At 36.7% G+C, this 15,840-nt stretch overlaps 1 protein-coding gene across 2 annotated transcripts in view; it reads left to right on the forward strand.

The window, feature by feature from the left end:
- Positions 1-13,978, forward strand: part of LOC127626436 (cadherin-12) — a 221,021-nt gene extending 207,043 nt beyond the window's left edge. For both annotated transcript variants that reach the window (XM_052102204.1, XM_052102205.1), the window contains 3 exons: positions 1,085-1,202; positions 4,071-4,322; positions 13,122-13,978. In XM_052102204.1, coding sequence (XP_051958164.1) covers positions 1,085-1,202; positions 4,071-4,322; positions 13,122-13,648 — 897 coding nt within the window. In that variant the 3' untranslated portion in view covers positions 13,649-13,978. The remainder of the gene's footprint in view (positions 1-1,084; positions 1,203-4,070; positions 4,323-13,121) is intronic.
- The last annotated feature ends 1,862 nt before the right edge of the window (positions 13,979-15,840 follow it).

Raw genomic sequence — 15,840 nt, forward strand, 5'->3', positions numbered from 1 at the left:
TCCCAGCATGGGAAGTTTATGCTACTATCCATGATCCACAAACAAATTACCATGCACCCCATTGAGAGCAAGAACCCCTAATCGTGACCACGAGGAGGTTACCCCATGTGACCCCACCCTACCTAGCAACTGGGCCATTTTGGTTGCTTAGGAGACCTGGCTGGAGTCACTCAGCACACCCTGGATTCGAACTAGCTACTCCAGGGGTGGTAGTCAGCGTCAATACTCGCTGAGCCTACCCAGGCCTCCGAAATGTACATTTCTAATGTTTTGGTGCTTGTTTATTCTTTTCCGATTGAGTTTAAAAAAAATTCTGAATTTGATGGACTGCACGCTTTCAGACAGTCATAACAAAGGGGGTTTACACTGAAATTTAAAGAGGCAAAGATTTTCAGAAAGATTTTCAGAGACTGGTGGAAAATTATCATATATTACAAAATGATGACAGTTTTGGTGATATAAAACAAAAAAAACTTGACTAACATTATCAGTGGACCTCAGGGAAGATAATGAAACTATAAAAAAGAGCATTTCATGACCCCTTTAATGTTCACCATAAAATATTTAAACAGCTGATAAAACTTTAGTTTCAACAGCATCCATAGTGTCCAGAAATGGCCAAATTTACCATGAAAGACTGATATATAAGTTTCATGTTTGTTCTGTAATTAAAGACCCCATCATCATGTAATCACGTGGAGTTTTGTGGATTTTATGTCTATTAGCTTTAAAGGCATGCTGTTCTTCAACTGAAAGTTATTTTTTTGCTGATACACACATTTAAATGGGGCTAGCCCTTTGAAAGGTCCTGCCCAAACTTCCTGTTTTAATAATAAATACAGGAATGACAACACAGCAAAGAAAACACATGAAAACTACTCTCATAAACCAATTTAATGGGGTCTTTAATGCTAATTATAAACAAATCAATTAAATGTATTATGTTTATGTCACCCTGGTAAAAATGTGCATATTTTAAGGAGTTCTGGAAGATCAGCATGTACAGTGTAAGATCAATGCATGTTTATATTAAATTATTAAACCCTACATATCAGTATTCTTCTATTAACTTTGTGTCACCTAGGTGATTCAGGTCATCAGTGCAAAAGACCAGGACCTCCCCCAAGCCGGACAAAGATTTTCCTTCAAATCTCCTCAAGAGGGAGTGAAGACCAAGAACTTCACCATCAGAGACTTTGGGAGTGAGTTTGTCTTTTATTTCCTGAAGCTCAATAGGTACAGCATAGCACTAGCAATGCAAAGGTGGGTTCAATTCCCAGGGAAAGGCACATACTGATAAACCTTTAATGCACTGTAAATCACTTTGGATAAAAGCAATCTCCGCTTTTACATGGGTTCCAACAGTCATGGAAAACAGCCTTGGACATATCAGGGAATTAGAAAATTGTTATTTCCAGGACTGAAAAAGTCAGGAAAAGTTATTTAGTGATATATTTTTTCCTTGCTATGACTGGCTCTAAAATATTTGGGCTGGAAATAGAAGAAATTGCTTTTTGTGAGAGCAGTCTTGTATTGGTATATAATTTGGTTCCACGCACATGCTACAGTTTTCAGAATTTTCCACTAAAGTGAACCGCTTTCACATACATAGCACCTATTCCTCCACAGATTTTGGCCTTATGGAAATTCTATCCACACTTCAGGCATGAATGCTCTCTAAAGACATGATTTACTGGGACATGGTGACAGTTACTGCCGAGGGCAGTTTGTAAAACTCGAAGAAAGCTGGCCAGTCTGTAACATGCAAGATTTTCTTGCTCAGCCGTCTAGAAAATGCACCCTGTAAAACCAGAAGTGACAAAGTTCAACGGGCTAATCAGAGTTCAAAGAGCAACTTGCAGCCACCATACTGCAGACGAAGCCTCCCCTTGTCAACATGTCAACATGCAATTTCTCTCAATATTAACACACCAACTTAACACTATATACTAAATTATATAAAACATGAGCAGCTAAATTATTTATTGTCATTTAATCTGTCCTGGTTTAGACATTAGCTACAAGGTGATAGCTCGAGAAAATCACAGCAGTTTTTTTATTTTTCTGAATTGGTGTTTGGATAGAAAGAGGTGGAGCGATGCTAATTAAAATGCACTATAATTAATACATTGCATGATTACATTAAAATGCACTTTTTACACTATGTTATGCATAGCAACATAGCAATATAAAGTGGAATAGCAATATGCTAATATATTAGATTTAAAGGTAGCTGAGTGTTTGCACCTAAAGTGTTCTTGTGCTAAAAAAAAAAGCTAGATGAAGTGCAATGAATAGAACAGACCACTCGAGAAGTTGTCTAGGGCCATGTCCACACTAATAATTTTTTTGATTGCATTCGTTTTCATGGTGTTTCCTCCACTGAAAACAGACCATTTACAAAATGCTCTTTTTATCTGCATACTTTAGAAAACAACGACGTTAGGAAACTATAGGTGCAGTCACATTTACTTTTGCAGAGTGAAATTCCGTGGGCAATTGCCAAGCAGACTATTTTACTGCACTTTATACTCTGGGATAGTGAAGTTAAAAAGAAACTCGAAGCTTAAATTATATCCTTTTTATTGTGAGTATTCAGTGTTGCACCGTCCACATAGAGATCACTGCCAAACCAGTTAACTTCTTATTGATCAATGCAGATGATTCGCTTGTCAAAGTTCACCAAACTTAAAAATCCATGCAAAATCCGCAAGGTGAAATTCTTCACCACCGGAAATCCTCGTGCGAAATTCATGATCGTGCAGATTCCCATTGAGATGACTGTATTTTGACCACAGAATTTCAGCATGCAAAGGTAAATGTGACCGCACCTTTGAAAACAGACTTTTCAAAAGGAAATGGATTAGTATGGATGTGGCCACAAAAGACGGCACTCCTAAGCCAGAACAGCAAGATGCCATAAGCTGTCAAAGATATCCATCTAGCGTATGTTTACATAGAAAAACAATTGAAAACCAGCACAGAGAGATGTAAAAATGAGTTGGGTGTCAACAGCCCCTTAGAAATCGTCAACCAATGCTGTTCACTAGCAAAACTTAAACTGGTTTAAGCTGGTGTATTCAGTGTGCATAATATCAGTGTTTATGTTTGCTGCCACCTAGCGGCGTAGATGTTTTCGGTGTGGGTATTCGCTGTCTTCTTCTGCATATCGCGGCGCCGTTTTGTGATCCCTTCCGCATAATGTGACGGCTCATTTTAGCTTATCGCGGCCCATTCTGCACCCATCGGCCCGCTCGGTTCTCCTGATGGCCATTCCGCCACTGATCGGCCCCAAAGTGCGTCGGCCCACCGGGACAATGCGGTATGCCAGATTACCAGTCCAGCCCTGCCGTCATCCCGTAATGGGGACCAGCATATAAAACAACTTAAGTATACTAGTGGGCACCTCACTAAAGGCTTTGGAACAGAGCTAGAGATAAAGGGGAAGTTATATGCAGGTAGTTAAAAATTGGACCAGTTGAGTAAGGTAATGTGAGGTTACCAGAAGGCAAAAGAGCTTCACCTCAAGAGGGCTTGTGAGATCATTTCAAATGAATGTTCAGGCACACACATTCTCAACACAGGAAAAAAACAAACATATTATTTAGTCACCTGAGGCCGATTCACCACTCAGCTGTTGAGTGATATCCCTGTGGAACTGCTGTCAAGTACGCTGAGCAGTGAATGCTTTGTTCATGTTGGTGTCTTTTTGAAATCATACAAGTGTGCTTCTTGGGATGCACAATATCACCTGCAATGAGGAATTCAGTGGTTATCCAAAACTGCACCGTCGATCAATACTGCAACTTAAAAAAACAACACAACATCATACTTATAGATAGATAGACAGACAGTGTAGCTTAATGACTATTATCAAGATCACCAAACAATCAATAGTAGAATGCAATTTCATAAGCCAACTAATTTTTTTATTTCAAGTTGTTATTATATCTGGGGGACCCTTTAAAATTTCAAGATATATATATATATATATATATATATATATATATATATATATATATATATATATATTATTTTGTATTTTTTATGTATTATTTGCTCTACTCCAGATAATACTGCTGGGTTGGTGGCATTGCGTAGCGGCTTCAAACGGCGCTCTCAAGAGATCTACCACATTCCAGTTCTGATTGAGGATGGAGGCCTCCAGACCTTGAGCAGTACCAGCACCCTCACCATTCGTGTGTGCAGCTGTGACGCCAATGGATCTTTATTAACCTGCAGCGCTGAAGCTATATTCCTCCCTGTTGGCCTCAGTACCGGAGCCCTGGTCGCTATTCTGGTGTGCATTGTCATACTGCTGGGTAAGCAAACAAACATCCATTTAGACACCATATGCTGGGTTTAATCCCAACTCAGTATATAGCAACAATACAGCCTGCAAAACCTATAGCCAACAGGACCTTATTTATCAAGATAACTAACCAAAGTGGGATAGTATCTGTCAAAACTTTGAGCAATTCTACGCCAATGGAAGAAATCCTAATGCAAAATACATGACGACTGTAAGAATGTAAGTCTTAAAGGGACTTTGACGCTGTTCATAACCCATTGTACTTCCATAATCTGAGGTATTTCAGAGTGAAACAGTATTTTCAATGAGAAAAACTGTGGGGCAGGTCTTGGCCCTGCCCACCATCCTACTTGTCACAGTTTGTTTTCTGCAGAGGACAGAAATTAATACACATAGGGCTCAAGTTGAGTGGGGATGTGGGGGATGCCACCCCCCTTGTTGAAAGAAATCCCAAAAAGCATCCCCCTAGTAAAACCACCATCCCCCCTTATATTCCCCTTTAGATCAGTTGTGTCATGTACTAATTGTATATTACATGTATAACTAATAATGCATATAATACATTTGTATTCTCTACATTTGATAAATAACAGAATAGAAATAACGGCGATTACACAATAAGAATTAGATTTTGACATATTTAAAGATATCAGATATCAAGAGCGGAAATCTTTCAACAGATCTACACTTGAACAGTTTGGAATTTTTCTGCGAGTGTGACGCTTTTGTTGTGCAATCTGGCAACCATGAGCGTGCAAGCTTTCCACAGCGAAAAGTTCTGAAAACACCGGCAAACCTACATTTTCAACAGTTTCGTGCAAATTCAAAAATCCGTCAATATTTCTCTAAATGTGCATCCACCATCCACCTTGATTTTTCATTTTATTTTTTAATTGACCACTGCATACACATCTGGGGTGGCATGAAGGTGAGAAAATTATAAAAAATATAAATTTTGTGTGAACTATACCTTAAATATAGCTGTCTATTTATTGGCCATTTTATACAGGAAAGGTAGTTTAGGAGTATAAATGAGCAATGTCTTCATCCATTAATGCCATAGTAAAAGCCCTAAGTCTCTGAGTGTCATCAGATTGCAGGCTGAATTACTCTCCATGTTAACTTAACCCGCAAGGTCTATGCAGAGAAATCTCAAGAGTTATAAACTCTGTTTATTTGCATAGGGGATGTGCGGAGGGCGGGGGGTGAGAAATGAGGGAAGGACTTTTATGGCCTCGTTTCCATGGTAATTTGAGTGTGCTGGCTGGTCATTTAGTAAGAGCATGCTCAACAAAATGAGGTTACCACTCGTTCATCCCCGAATGACCCTCTTACATCTCAGCTTGCAGTAGATTGCAGCAGGTCTTTCTGTTTCTGAAAAATGATGTGTACTTCCACCGCATTGACACTTGTTGCATTCAACCCTTCATATTACTCGCTAGTAATCTACCCACCCACCTATCCATGCCTCTATTTAACCAGCCATCTGTAACTATCTATATTTTGAAAAGATTTCTTGGCTCATAAACAAGATTTTGGATGGCTTTTGAAACTTTTGAACATGTTGTTAAAGAGGAAACACATTCGGATTCTTTGAAATGATGGGAATTAGGATTGTGGTGCATGCTTTGCAATGATAGCAAGATAATTTTTTGCAATACTATTTCAACCGTGTTAGGTATATTTGCAAGGCTGACAGTGGACAGAACTGCTTTATGTTATATACATGTGACAGTGATGTTAACAAACATATTTATTAAGGGCTGTTTTTACTTGTTTACAGCTGCCAAGCAATGACACAACTTGCCGCATTAATATATTGTCTGTTTATCGACTTTGAATATAATTCATCCAATATGTATTCAAAGTTGGATGCATTCATTTATATTTGGTCTATCTATCTATCTATCTATCTATCCATCCATCCATCCATCCATCCATCCATCCATCCATCTGTCTGTCTATTTATCCATCTGTCTGTCCGTCCGTCTGACCATCTGGCATTACTCTTTCTATCTATCACTCTTTTTATCTGTCTGTCTGTCTGTCTATCTGTCCGTCCATCTCTCCATTTGTCTGTCTGACCATATGGCATTACTCTTTCTATCTATCACTCTTTCTGTCTGTCTGTATATCTATATATCTATCTGTCTATCTATTTATCCATCTGTCTGTCCATCCGTCTGACCATCTGGCATTATCTATCTATCCGTCTATCTGTCTGTCTGTCTATCTGTCCATCTATCCGTCTATCTGTCTGTCTGTCTATCCGTCTGTCTGTCTATCTGTCCGTCTGTCTGTCCGTCCATACGTCTCTCCATTTGTCTGTCTGACCATATGGCATTACTCTTTCTATCTATCACTCTTTCTGTCTGTCTGTCTGTCTGTCTGTCTGTCTGTCTGTCTGTCTGTCTATCTATCTATCTATCTATCTATCTATCTATCTATCTATCTATCTATCTATCTATCTATCTATCTATCTATCTATAATGTGCCAAGGTGGCTGACTGATTGGCTAGTTGATTGGGGGATCGACTACTAACATTAATATTTTTAGTAGTGGTGGTTTTAATTGGAGACGCAGTTTCCAAAAGAGCATTTTTGCATAATTAAAGTTTGCTTAAAAGTGAATAATAGACTGCACAGTAAAACCCTCTGCAAGATGTTTCGTCTTTTTATTGCTTTATGTTTAGTCCATTTATGCACCAGTGCTGTTACAGCAAAGTGCTGCATCAAAAACACATTACAAGACGATCACTGTCTGATGTTAAATACTCTTCTGTGAGTGATGTTCCTGTTTTTGTGAGGTGCTGTGGAGAGATTAAAGTCTTTTGCTGATTCTGTCTGACACTGCCTAAATTGTTGCAATTAGAAAGGCTAAACTGCTTGATGTCATGAACAAGATGTATATCCGCCTCATCTTGCTATGCTGCACTTTTGAATGTGCAGTGAGGATCACCCTGAGACTCCAAGAATTTTGTCATAAAACCCTCCCGTATTTTTTATTGTATTAATGTTTTACAAATTGTTTTCTCAATTACTAAATAAAAAAATGTATGCACTCATTGAGAACTTTATTAGGAAAACTAGTCTTAATAAAGTGCCTAACATGGTCTTCTGCTGTTGCAACGTGGATTGTAGCCCATCCGCCTCAAGGTTCGATGTATTGTGCATTCTGAGATGCTATTCTGCTCACTATAATTGTACAGAGTGGTTATCTGAGTTACCGTAGCCTTCCTGTCAGCTTGAACCAGTCTTGCCATTCTCTGTTGATCTCTCTCATCAATAAGATGTTTCCATTCACAGAACTGCCACTCAGTGGATTTTTATTAATATTTTTGTAAACTCAAGAGACTTTTGCGTGAAAATCCCAGGAGATCAGCAGTTACAACCAACCTGTCTGGCACCAACAATCATGCCACGGTTCGAAATCACTGAGATCTAATTTTGTGAACATTAAGTGAAGCTCCTAACCCGCATATGCATGATTTTATGAATTGCTCTGCTGCCACATGATTGACTGATTAGATAATTACATGAATAAGTAGGTGTACAGGTGTTCCTAATAAAGTGCTCAGTGAGTGTACATTATTTATTTATTTTTTTAACCAAAGGAACTAATTATATGTTCCCATATAATTTATATTTTGTATCCCTCAACTGTTTTTTTCTTTTTCTTCCTTTTTTTTAACAGTTGTTTCCTCTGGCTGGACTGTATTTTCTTGAATAATATATTTGGCATGAAATGAAATTACATGTTGATGAGTTTTAAAATGTACATTTGTTTAGATATTTTATCTGTTTTCATTCCCATAACTTTTGTGCTGTACTATTTTTAGTTAGAATTCATGTTTTGATAGGCCTGCTGTCTCCTTGAATGTTCAATTAATTTCCTTTTTTGATACTTGAGCATCATGGCTACTGCATGATGGCTGTAAGCTTGTTCCTTGTTTATGTCAACATCAAATTAACAACAAAAACTGACTTTTGCAACTGAATACTTTCAACCCCTCCAGTCTCTATGCTGGTATGTAATGGCCACTTTTTATGATCCAGTTAATTTCTGATGGCTGAAGTCAAGTCCCACCCTATAGTTTTTGTCATTCAATGTGCTTTTTTTTCCACTTGGCTATACATCAGATTACATAAGTTAAATGTGTTCTGAGTTGCTCATCAGGTTTTGCACAAAATTGTGGAGGCCATGCCAGCTTGAGTGCATGTTGTCAATTGTTATGCTTGTAATTTGGCACATATGGGCTCTGTTTCAAGAATATAAAAAAAATAGCTCCATTTGTCAGATTGACCCATTTCCCACTCCAGGGAAGCAGCCTTGACAGCCAGATCAACAGTTCAGTGAGCCGAGGACAAGGTCTAATCAAACCAACACCTATCTCCTGCATGTGCCACTAATATTAAATCAGAAACATGCAAAGACACCCAAAATAAGTGTTTGACATGTTGGAAGTTCTGCGCTACAATGCGAATGTCTATCACTTGGGGGCGCTGTTATCTCATAGACATTATTGCATGTGTTATTTGACAGTTTGAGCCATAAACAACCTTGTTTACACCAATTTATTTCCTAATTTACTGCTTACTAATAAACTTAGAGGTGTTAACTTGTGTACTCAGAAACTTCTTCTTGAATCTTGTACAAACACATAGCATATCCTTTACAGCACAGAGTGATCATGGCTCTAAAACCTAATGAGCTGCCTTGCTGTCCTCAGCATGCTAGTAAACTGACTTCTAAGGGGCCATTCACACCGAACACTACCTTGCACAAAACAACAACAACAACAACAAAAAGCCTAGACAGAGAGGTGCGAACAGAACGCTGCTGTCTCTAGTACGGGTGGGATTATATATATATATATTTATATGTATATAGTTTTGTGTTCCCTTTTGCAATAAATTTGCAATAAGTTGTTCACAATTGTGTTGTGTTCCCTTGCAATACATTTACTATGGTTTTACATGGTTTACTACAGTAATAGCATTTTAGCCTTGATGTTCATAGTAAAACCATAGTAAAAATACAGGAAAAATATATCATAATTTTGTGGTTATTATGGTTTTAACACAAATACCATGGTACAACCATAATAACCACAAGATTACTTGTGGTTAATCCACAGTAAAACCTCTGTTACTATATGGATACAGTACACTACCATGGTTTCTTCCTAGAACAGTTACTACAATCAAGGTTACAACAATAAACCAAAAACTATGGTTACTACAGTCTACAATATTACTATAGTAAAAAAAAAACAAATCTGCCTAAAAACTGAATATCCTGGAACTGTCATGGTTACATATAGTACAGACATGTTTTTACTACAGTAACCATAATTAAAATGTTATTTATATATTAAAACCATAATAACCACAGAACTATGATTTCTTTGATATTATCACTACTAAAAATATGATTACTGTAGTAGAACTATTGATACATTTACTGCAAGGGAACACTAAACTTGCGAGGGCACACAAAACTTATTCAGAGGGAACACAAAACGTATTATGAGGAACGCAAACTATTGCGACAGAACACGAAACTTCTTGCAAGGGCATGCAAAACAATTTCAGGAAAAAAAAATCCTGCCCTGTCCTCAAAGAGGCTTCATATACGAGACACTCAACTCATAATTGATTTAAATTTCAAGTTTAACATTAACCTGTTGGATGGTAACATGTCACTGATAAAATGTATTTAAAAAATAGATTTTATGAGTAATTCTAGTCGTTGAATGCATTAATAGCCTAGATATAAGAAAATTTGCTATAAATTCTTAAATATAGGGCTTCTGAAATCTCTTTTTATTGAGGTATGATGCTTCTTGTAAATTTAAAATGTGTTAGTGCTTTTTATAAGTCAAAGTAGCTCTTACCCACACCTCCAATCTTGTTTCATTAATTGGATGCCAGGTTTGCCAACTCCTGACTCTAATGATCTTGTGTTGATGTCGTTAGCCTAGTTCACACACGTTTTCCAATCTACACTGTGAGTGTTTGAATGGTGTATTCAATATGTACAAGAACAATAATTTGTTTGTTATTAGTTAAAACAGAATGAAGATTTTATGACAAATTTACTGTATACATAAATGCAGGTAATTCCGAAGGGTTCACATAATTTTTCTTGCCACTGTATGTATATGTATACATATTTATATTGCTTTCATAGGTCGCAAGGTTTTTAAACAGAGCCAATGATACCCAAGTTAAAATGTCAGCAAAACCATTTTAGTGAAAAGTTGAGAATTTCTTAGTATTTGGTACATTCCCCTTTTCAGAGCCATCATGGACAGGTTTGTGCAAAACCTGATGATCCATGTTATCCCAGCTTGTTTTGATCATTTGATGTTTCAAAGAGCATCTTGTGTGTTTCAATGGAGCAAGCAAATCTGACTTTTTGTACAAAGGTTAACATGGCCAATGTCACAATTTTGCTTGTTTTATTATTGACGAAGACATTAATATTTCTTATTCAGTGGATGTCATAATGTGTCTATCTTTTTAATGTTTAATATGGTCACAGATTTTCGACCCCGCTCTATATCTGCAGGGCTGTAGGCCCAGGATTGAGTGTCTTCTCTGGTCGGTCAATAAAATAAAAATCATAAAGAGAGAGGAATGTGTGCAGAAATAGTCAAACACGATAGGTGAGAGAGTCTATCATATAGAGGGTACACATTACTGCTGCTGCTTTCACTCTGACTCTAAATGATGACTGCAGTCAGGAGCTGTTTGCCAATCATGAAACAATTCTGACAAATGAGAGGGTCGTTTCCTTGATTGAACATGGAAGAGTGTATTTTCACTGGCCCTGTTTCTCTCTCTCTCTCTCTCTCTCTCTCTCTCTCTCTCTCTCTCTCCCTGATTGTAGCTAGAAAAAGTATAAGGAAGACGAAATGGACCACTTAGAGTAAAATGATTGGGAGAAATCTCAAAGCTCAATATGGTGGCTGTAGGAATGGAAGTCCCGCCTATTAAAAGATCCAATTGCCTTTTTGATAGAGACGTCGTCTGTTTGTTTTACTCTAGAATGTGATTACACATTAGCTGGACCAATCTTGGAAAAATACACCATTTTTCATGATTTGAGGTTTAGAAGCAAAAGTTATGTAAGAACTATAGTAAAAAGAATAAAATCTTGAAATGTATTGTAAGAAATGTAAACAATAAAATATACGCTCTCTGAGCAATTTATTAGGAACACCTGTACAAGTACTTATTCCTGCAATTATCTAATCAGCCAAGTGCAGCAGTGCAATGGATAATATCATCCAAATACGGGTCAGGAGCTTCATTTAAAGTTCACATCCACCATCAGAATGGGGAGAAAAAACTATTTGATCTCAGTGATTTAAACCATGGCATGATTGTTGGTGCCAGATGGGCTGGTTTGTGTATTTCTGTAACTGCTGATCTCCAGGGATTTTCACTCACAACAGTCACTAGAGTTTACTCAAAATAGTGCCAAAAACAAAAAACATCCAGTGTGCAGCAGTTCTGCGGACGTAAATGCTTTGATGATGAGAGAGGTCAACGGAGAATTACAGGACCTCTTACAGCTTACAGAAAGGCTACTGTAACTCAGATAACCACTCTGTACAACTGTAGTGAGCAGAATAGCATCTCAGAATGTACAACACGTCGAACATTTAAGCATGTTCGCTGAGTGAACTGACTTGACAAGCAACATTTTATTTCCTGTTTCAACATATTTCCTATTGAAAAAAGTGTGCAAGTGCATGCGCCACATGTCAAAGGGCTCATTCCTTTTTAAAATATCAGATAGGCTTTAGTTCAACTTGGTCACATTGTAAAACTGTATTATTACTACATTTTTGTCAAATGAATTTAACATACCTCATTTGCATATCGCTGCAGTTTTCTGGTGAAATAAACACTGCAGGTGCAATAACAACAATTTATTTTATTAACATTCACACACATTATGATTAACACGGAAGATTAACACTTTATAAACAATTTTATTTTCGCTCTGCTCCCCACGCAATACTATCTTATTATATCAAAACACTTTTACTATAATGCATTTCAGTGCTTGCATTGCATAACCAACTACATATAGAAGCTTTTTCAAACATAACTGACTTACGCAACTGATAGAGCGTCAGATTTTGAAGGCGGATGATCAAGGTTTGAGGCCGAACACATGAGCCAGAAGTGTCATAGAAGAGCCACACAATGACGTGGCTGCTTCAGCTATTGCATTTTTCATCTCAAATTTGCTTTTTGGGACACTGTTGGTTAGATTTCGGTTACAGGTTTAGGTTAGAGAGGTAGGTTTTATTCATTTAAAACTGGAAAGAGCATTAACCTTAAAAACCTCTCTAAGCTCTAAAAAAAATCTATTTTTGGTAGAACGTATAACTTGTCTTTAGCACACCTCAGAGGATATTTCACCTTGGAACTGCAGCAATACACCCTATGAACCGTGTAATTTAATTTTGCAGAAATGATGCCACAGTCAAGTAATTTTCATTAGATTAGGCTGCTTTAGTTGTATGTCACAGCCATGAACCATGCTTTCCTACTTGATATTACTAGTAGCAAGCAGGTAGTATTAGGTTAAGGTTCTTGTTCATGCAGACATGTTGTAAAGTTCATGTACCCTGAAATCGACACCCTTTAGCCAAAGTCCCAAATGTTTCAAAGGGATTTTGCAGTAGCTCATTCCATCCGACACCCTCACATTTTCATGCTAGTGTTAATGAGTGTTAAAATAAGTGTCAAACTTTTCATTCCTATTTCGCTCTTGTGTTTCCGGCAGTCATCGTGGTACTTTACGTGGGCGTACGGCGCCAGAAGAAGAAAGAGACTCTCATGACATCCAAAGAGGACATCCGTGACAACGTCATCCATTATGACGACGAAGGAGGGGGCGAAGAGGACACGCACGCCTTCGACATGGGCACTCTCCGTAACCCCAAAGTCATCAAGGAAAATCTCTTTCGCCGAGACGTTAAGCCCGAGTTGGGTTTGGGTCCGCAGCGCTCAATAGCCTCGCAGAACAGCGCTGACATCAGCAACTTCATCAGTCAGCGACTGCAAGAACACGATGGCGACACTTCAGCGCCGCCCTACGACTCACTCGCCACGTATGCCTATGAAGGCGAGGGCTCTGTGGCGGAGAGTTTAAGTTCTATAGAGTCTGTTAAGGGTGAAATAGAGAAGGACTACGATTACCTCAATGACTGGGGAGCTCGATTCAAAACCCTTGCAGAGATTTTTGGAGAACGATCAGAGAGCCATTCGGACGTAACCTCCACCACCACTACCACTGAAAACAAACACTGATGTTTTTTTACATTGGTTTTGAAATAAATATAGACATGTGTTTTTTCAGTTTTGTTTTATTCTTATTATTTTGTAGTTGTTCTTTTTGTTTTGTTTGTTTGCCTTGATTTCATACCAGAATCAACAGATGATAAAGGAATCCAGATTGAAATCAGCTGCAAGAAAATATTTTCTTCATCAGTATTTTTGTTTTGCTTTCCATACAACAAATATCTAAACGTTCTTATAACAAGATAAATTAACTTAAGAAGCAAAATTGAATAAGATGTAATATGACATGTTTTCAGATTATATATTTTGAATAAAGTTTGGAAATCTTTCTAACCCCAATCGCAAACTTACCAAAAATTGTCAGGTTTAAACTTAATATATATATATATATATTATTATCTTACACGATTTTGCTTCAAAATATATCTTGTTTTAAGGATATTCTGGTATTATTAACAAAGAAAAGTTGTGTTTTACACTGCAAAAAATATTATCTTGCTCAGTAATTTTGTCTTATTTCCAGTTAAAGATCTTTACAAGAAAATCCTTAAAACAAACAAAAAAAATAAAAAATAATAATAATAATAATAATAATAATAATAATATATTGAGAAGCAGTTTGACATTAGATTTTGAAAAATGTCTTGTTTTCAGGGAAATAAAAAAATAAAATAAAAATAATAATATATATTTTTTGCCAGTAGGGTAAGAAACAAGTTTTTTTTTCTTTACCCCATTGGCAAATGTTTATATATATATATAATAATTTGTTTATTTTTTTGTTACTTCTCTAGTAAATTTATCTTCTTTTAAGAATGTTTAGATACAGTATTTTCACTGGACAATAAATAAAATAATGAGTAAACAAATGTTTTTTTTTTTTTTTTGCTGTGTACTTGAAAATTGTAGGTTGTTGGTCATTTTATTCATCTTTGCTTTGCTAAAATAAGTATAGAAGATGCAAACTTTTTCTGACATCCTTAAAAAGTGCCTCAATGGAGTTGGTTTATTATTCCTCTTTTTACGGTTTAGCTATGTGTTGTCACCCTCCTAAAGGATGAATGGTGTTGCTAACCAAAGCTGATCGAGACCTTCATTCAGTTTTGAGGAGGTGGAAGTATCTACATGGGCCTTGTTTGGCCAAAGATATATTTTGAATGTTATTTATGATTATATTTATTTATTTGTGAGGCTGTTGAGATGGGTTGTAATGTTTTGTTATGTATGTATCTATTTATCATTATTTAAAATGGAATAGTTATTTCTTATTTTTTTGAAGACACAAGGATTTTTCATAATTATTTGCTCCTCAAAGGACACAGACATTGTAGTCCAAGAGGAAACTGTATAGACTTGTACTTGTTGTAAAAAATTCAATTTAGGGCTAAACATGAGCTATTATAGTTGAGTCCTGTAATAAACACGGTTTTCTTAAATAAACACCACTTTAAAAAAAAAAGAAAAGAAGAACAAATTGTCGCTGCTTAACATCACATCAAATGATTCATTTTTTGAAATGAAGTTGTAGGTGAGACCATGGCTAGTTTGAACATGGGCTATATTTCAGCAGCAATTCAATATTCAATTACACAAACATATGTTTTTATAAATATGTTAATTACAACATTTGTTGGCCATGACAATGGTTTGATATTTCTTTATGATACTGTACCTTTGTTTTCTGTTTCATGAATTGTTTTAGTTTTTTATTCTTTTTTTTTTTATTATTATTTACTGTTAATAATATGCTGCATAATCGCAGGTTTTATTGTGACAACTTACCCCATTCAATGTGACAACATGCCCCAATAGCGTTCAACATGTGTTCAGTGAACTAATCTTTTCCCCTCGAAAATAAGTCTAGAAATTTTCAATAGCTCTTTTATATCAAAGAATTTGCCTGGAGTATAATGTGTGACAACTAGCCCCAGTCTCCATCTATATTCTTATTCTGCAATGAGATACTTCCAAAGGTTTTTTTTGTTGATCATCCCAGGAAACATCAAGAAAGTGCTAATAGGAAAATGTTCAGGCCCGTCCCCATACCTTAATTTCTCAATCCTGAACTGTAGATCTAATCGTGTTTTAGTTTGCTGATATAACGGTCCCACCAGAGTGAGACTGCTAAAAATGTGATGGTTATCAAATATACTCTTTGATCTTATCTTGGTGTGTGCTGAGCGAGGAGGAGATTCTAGAAT

This window comes from Xyrauchen texanus, chromosome 33 (assembly GCF_025860055.1).
Source record: "Xyrauchen texanus isolate HMW12.3.18 chromosome 33, RBS_HiC_50CHRs, whole genome shotgun sequence".
In the NCBI taxonomy this organism is placed as follows: Eukaryota; Metazoa; Chordata; class Actinopteri; order Cypriniformes; family Catostomidae; genus Xyrauchen; species Xyrauchen texanus.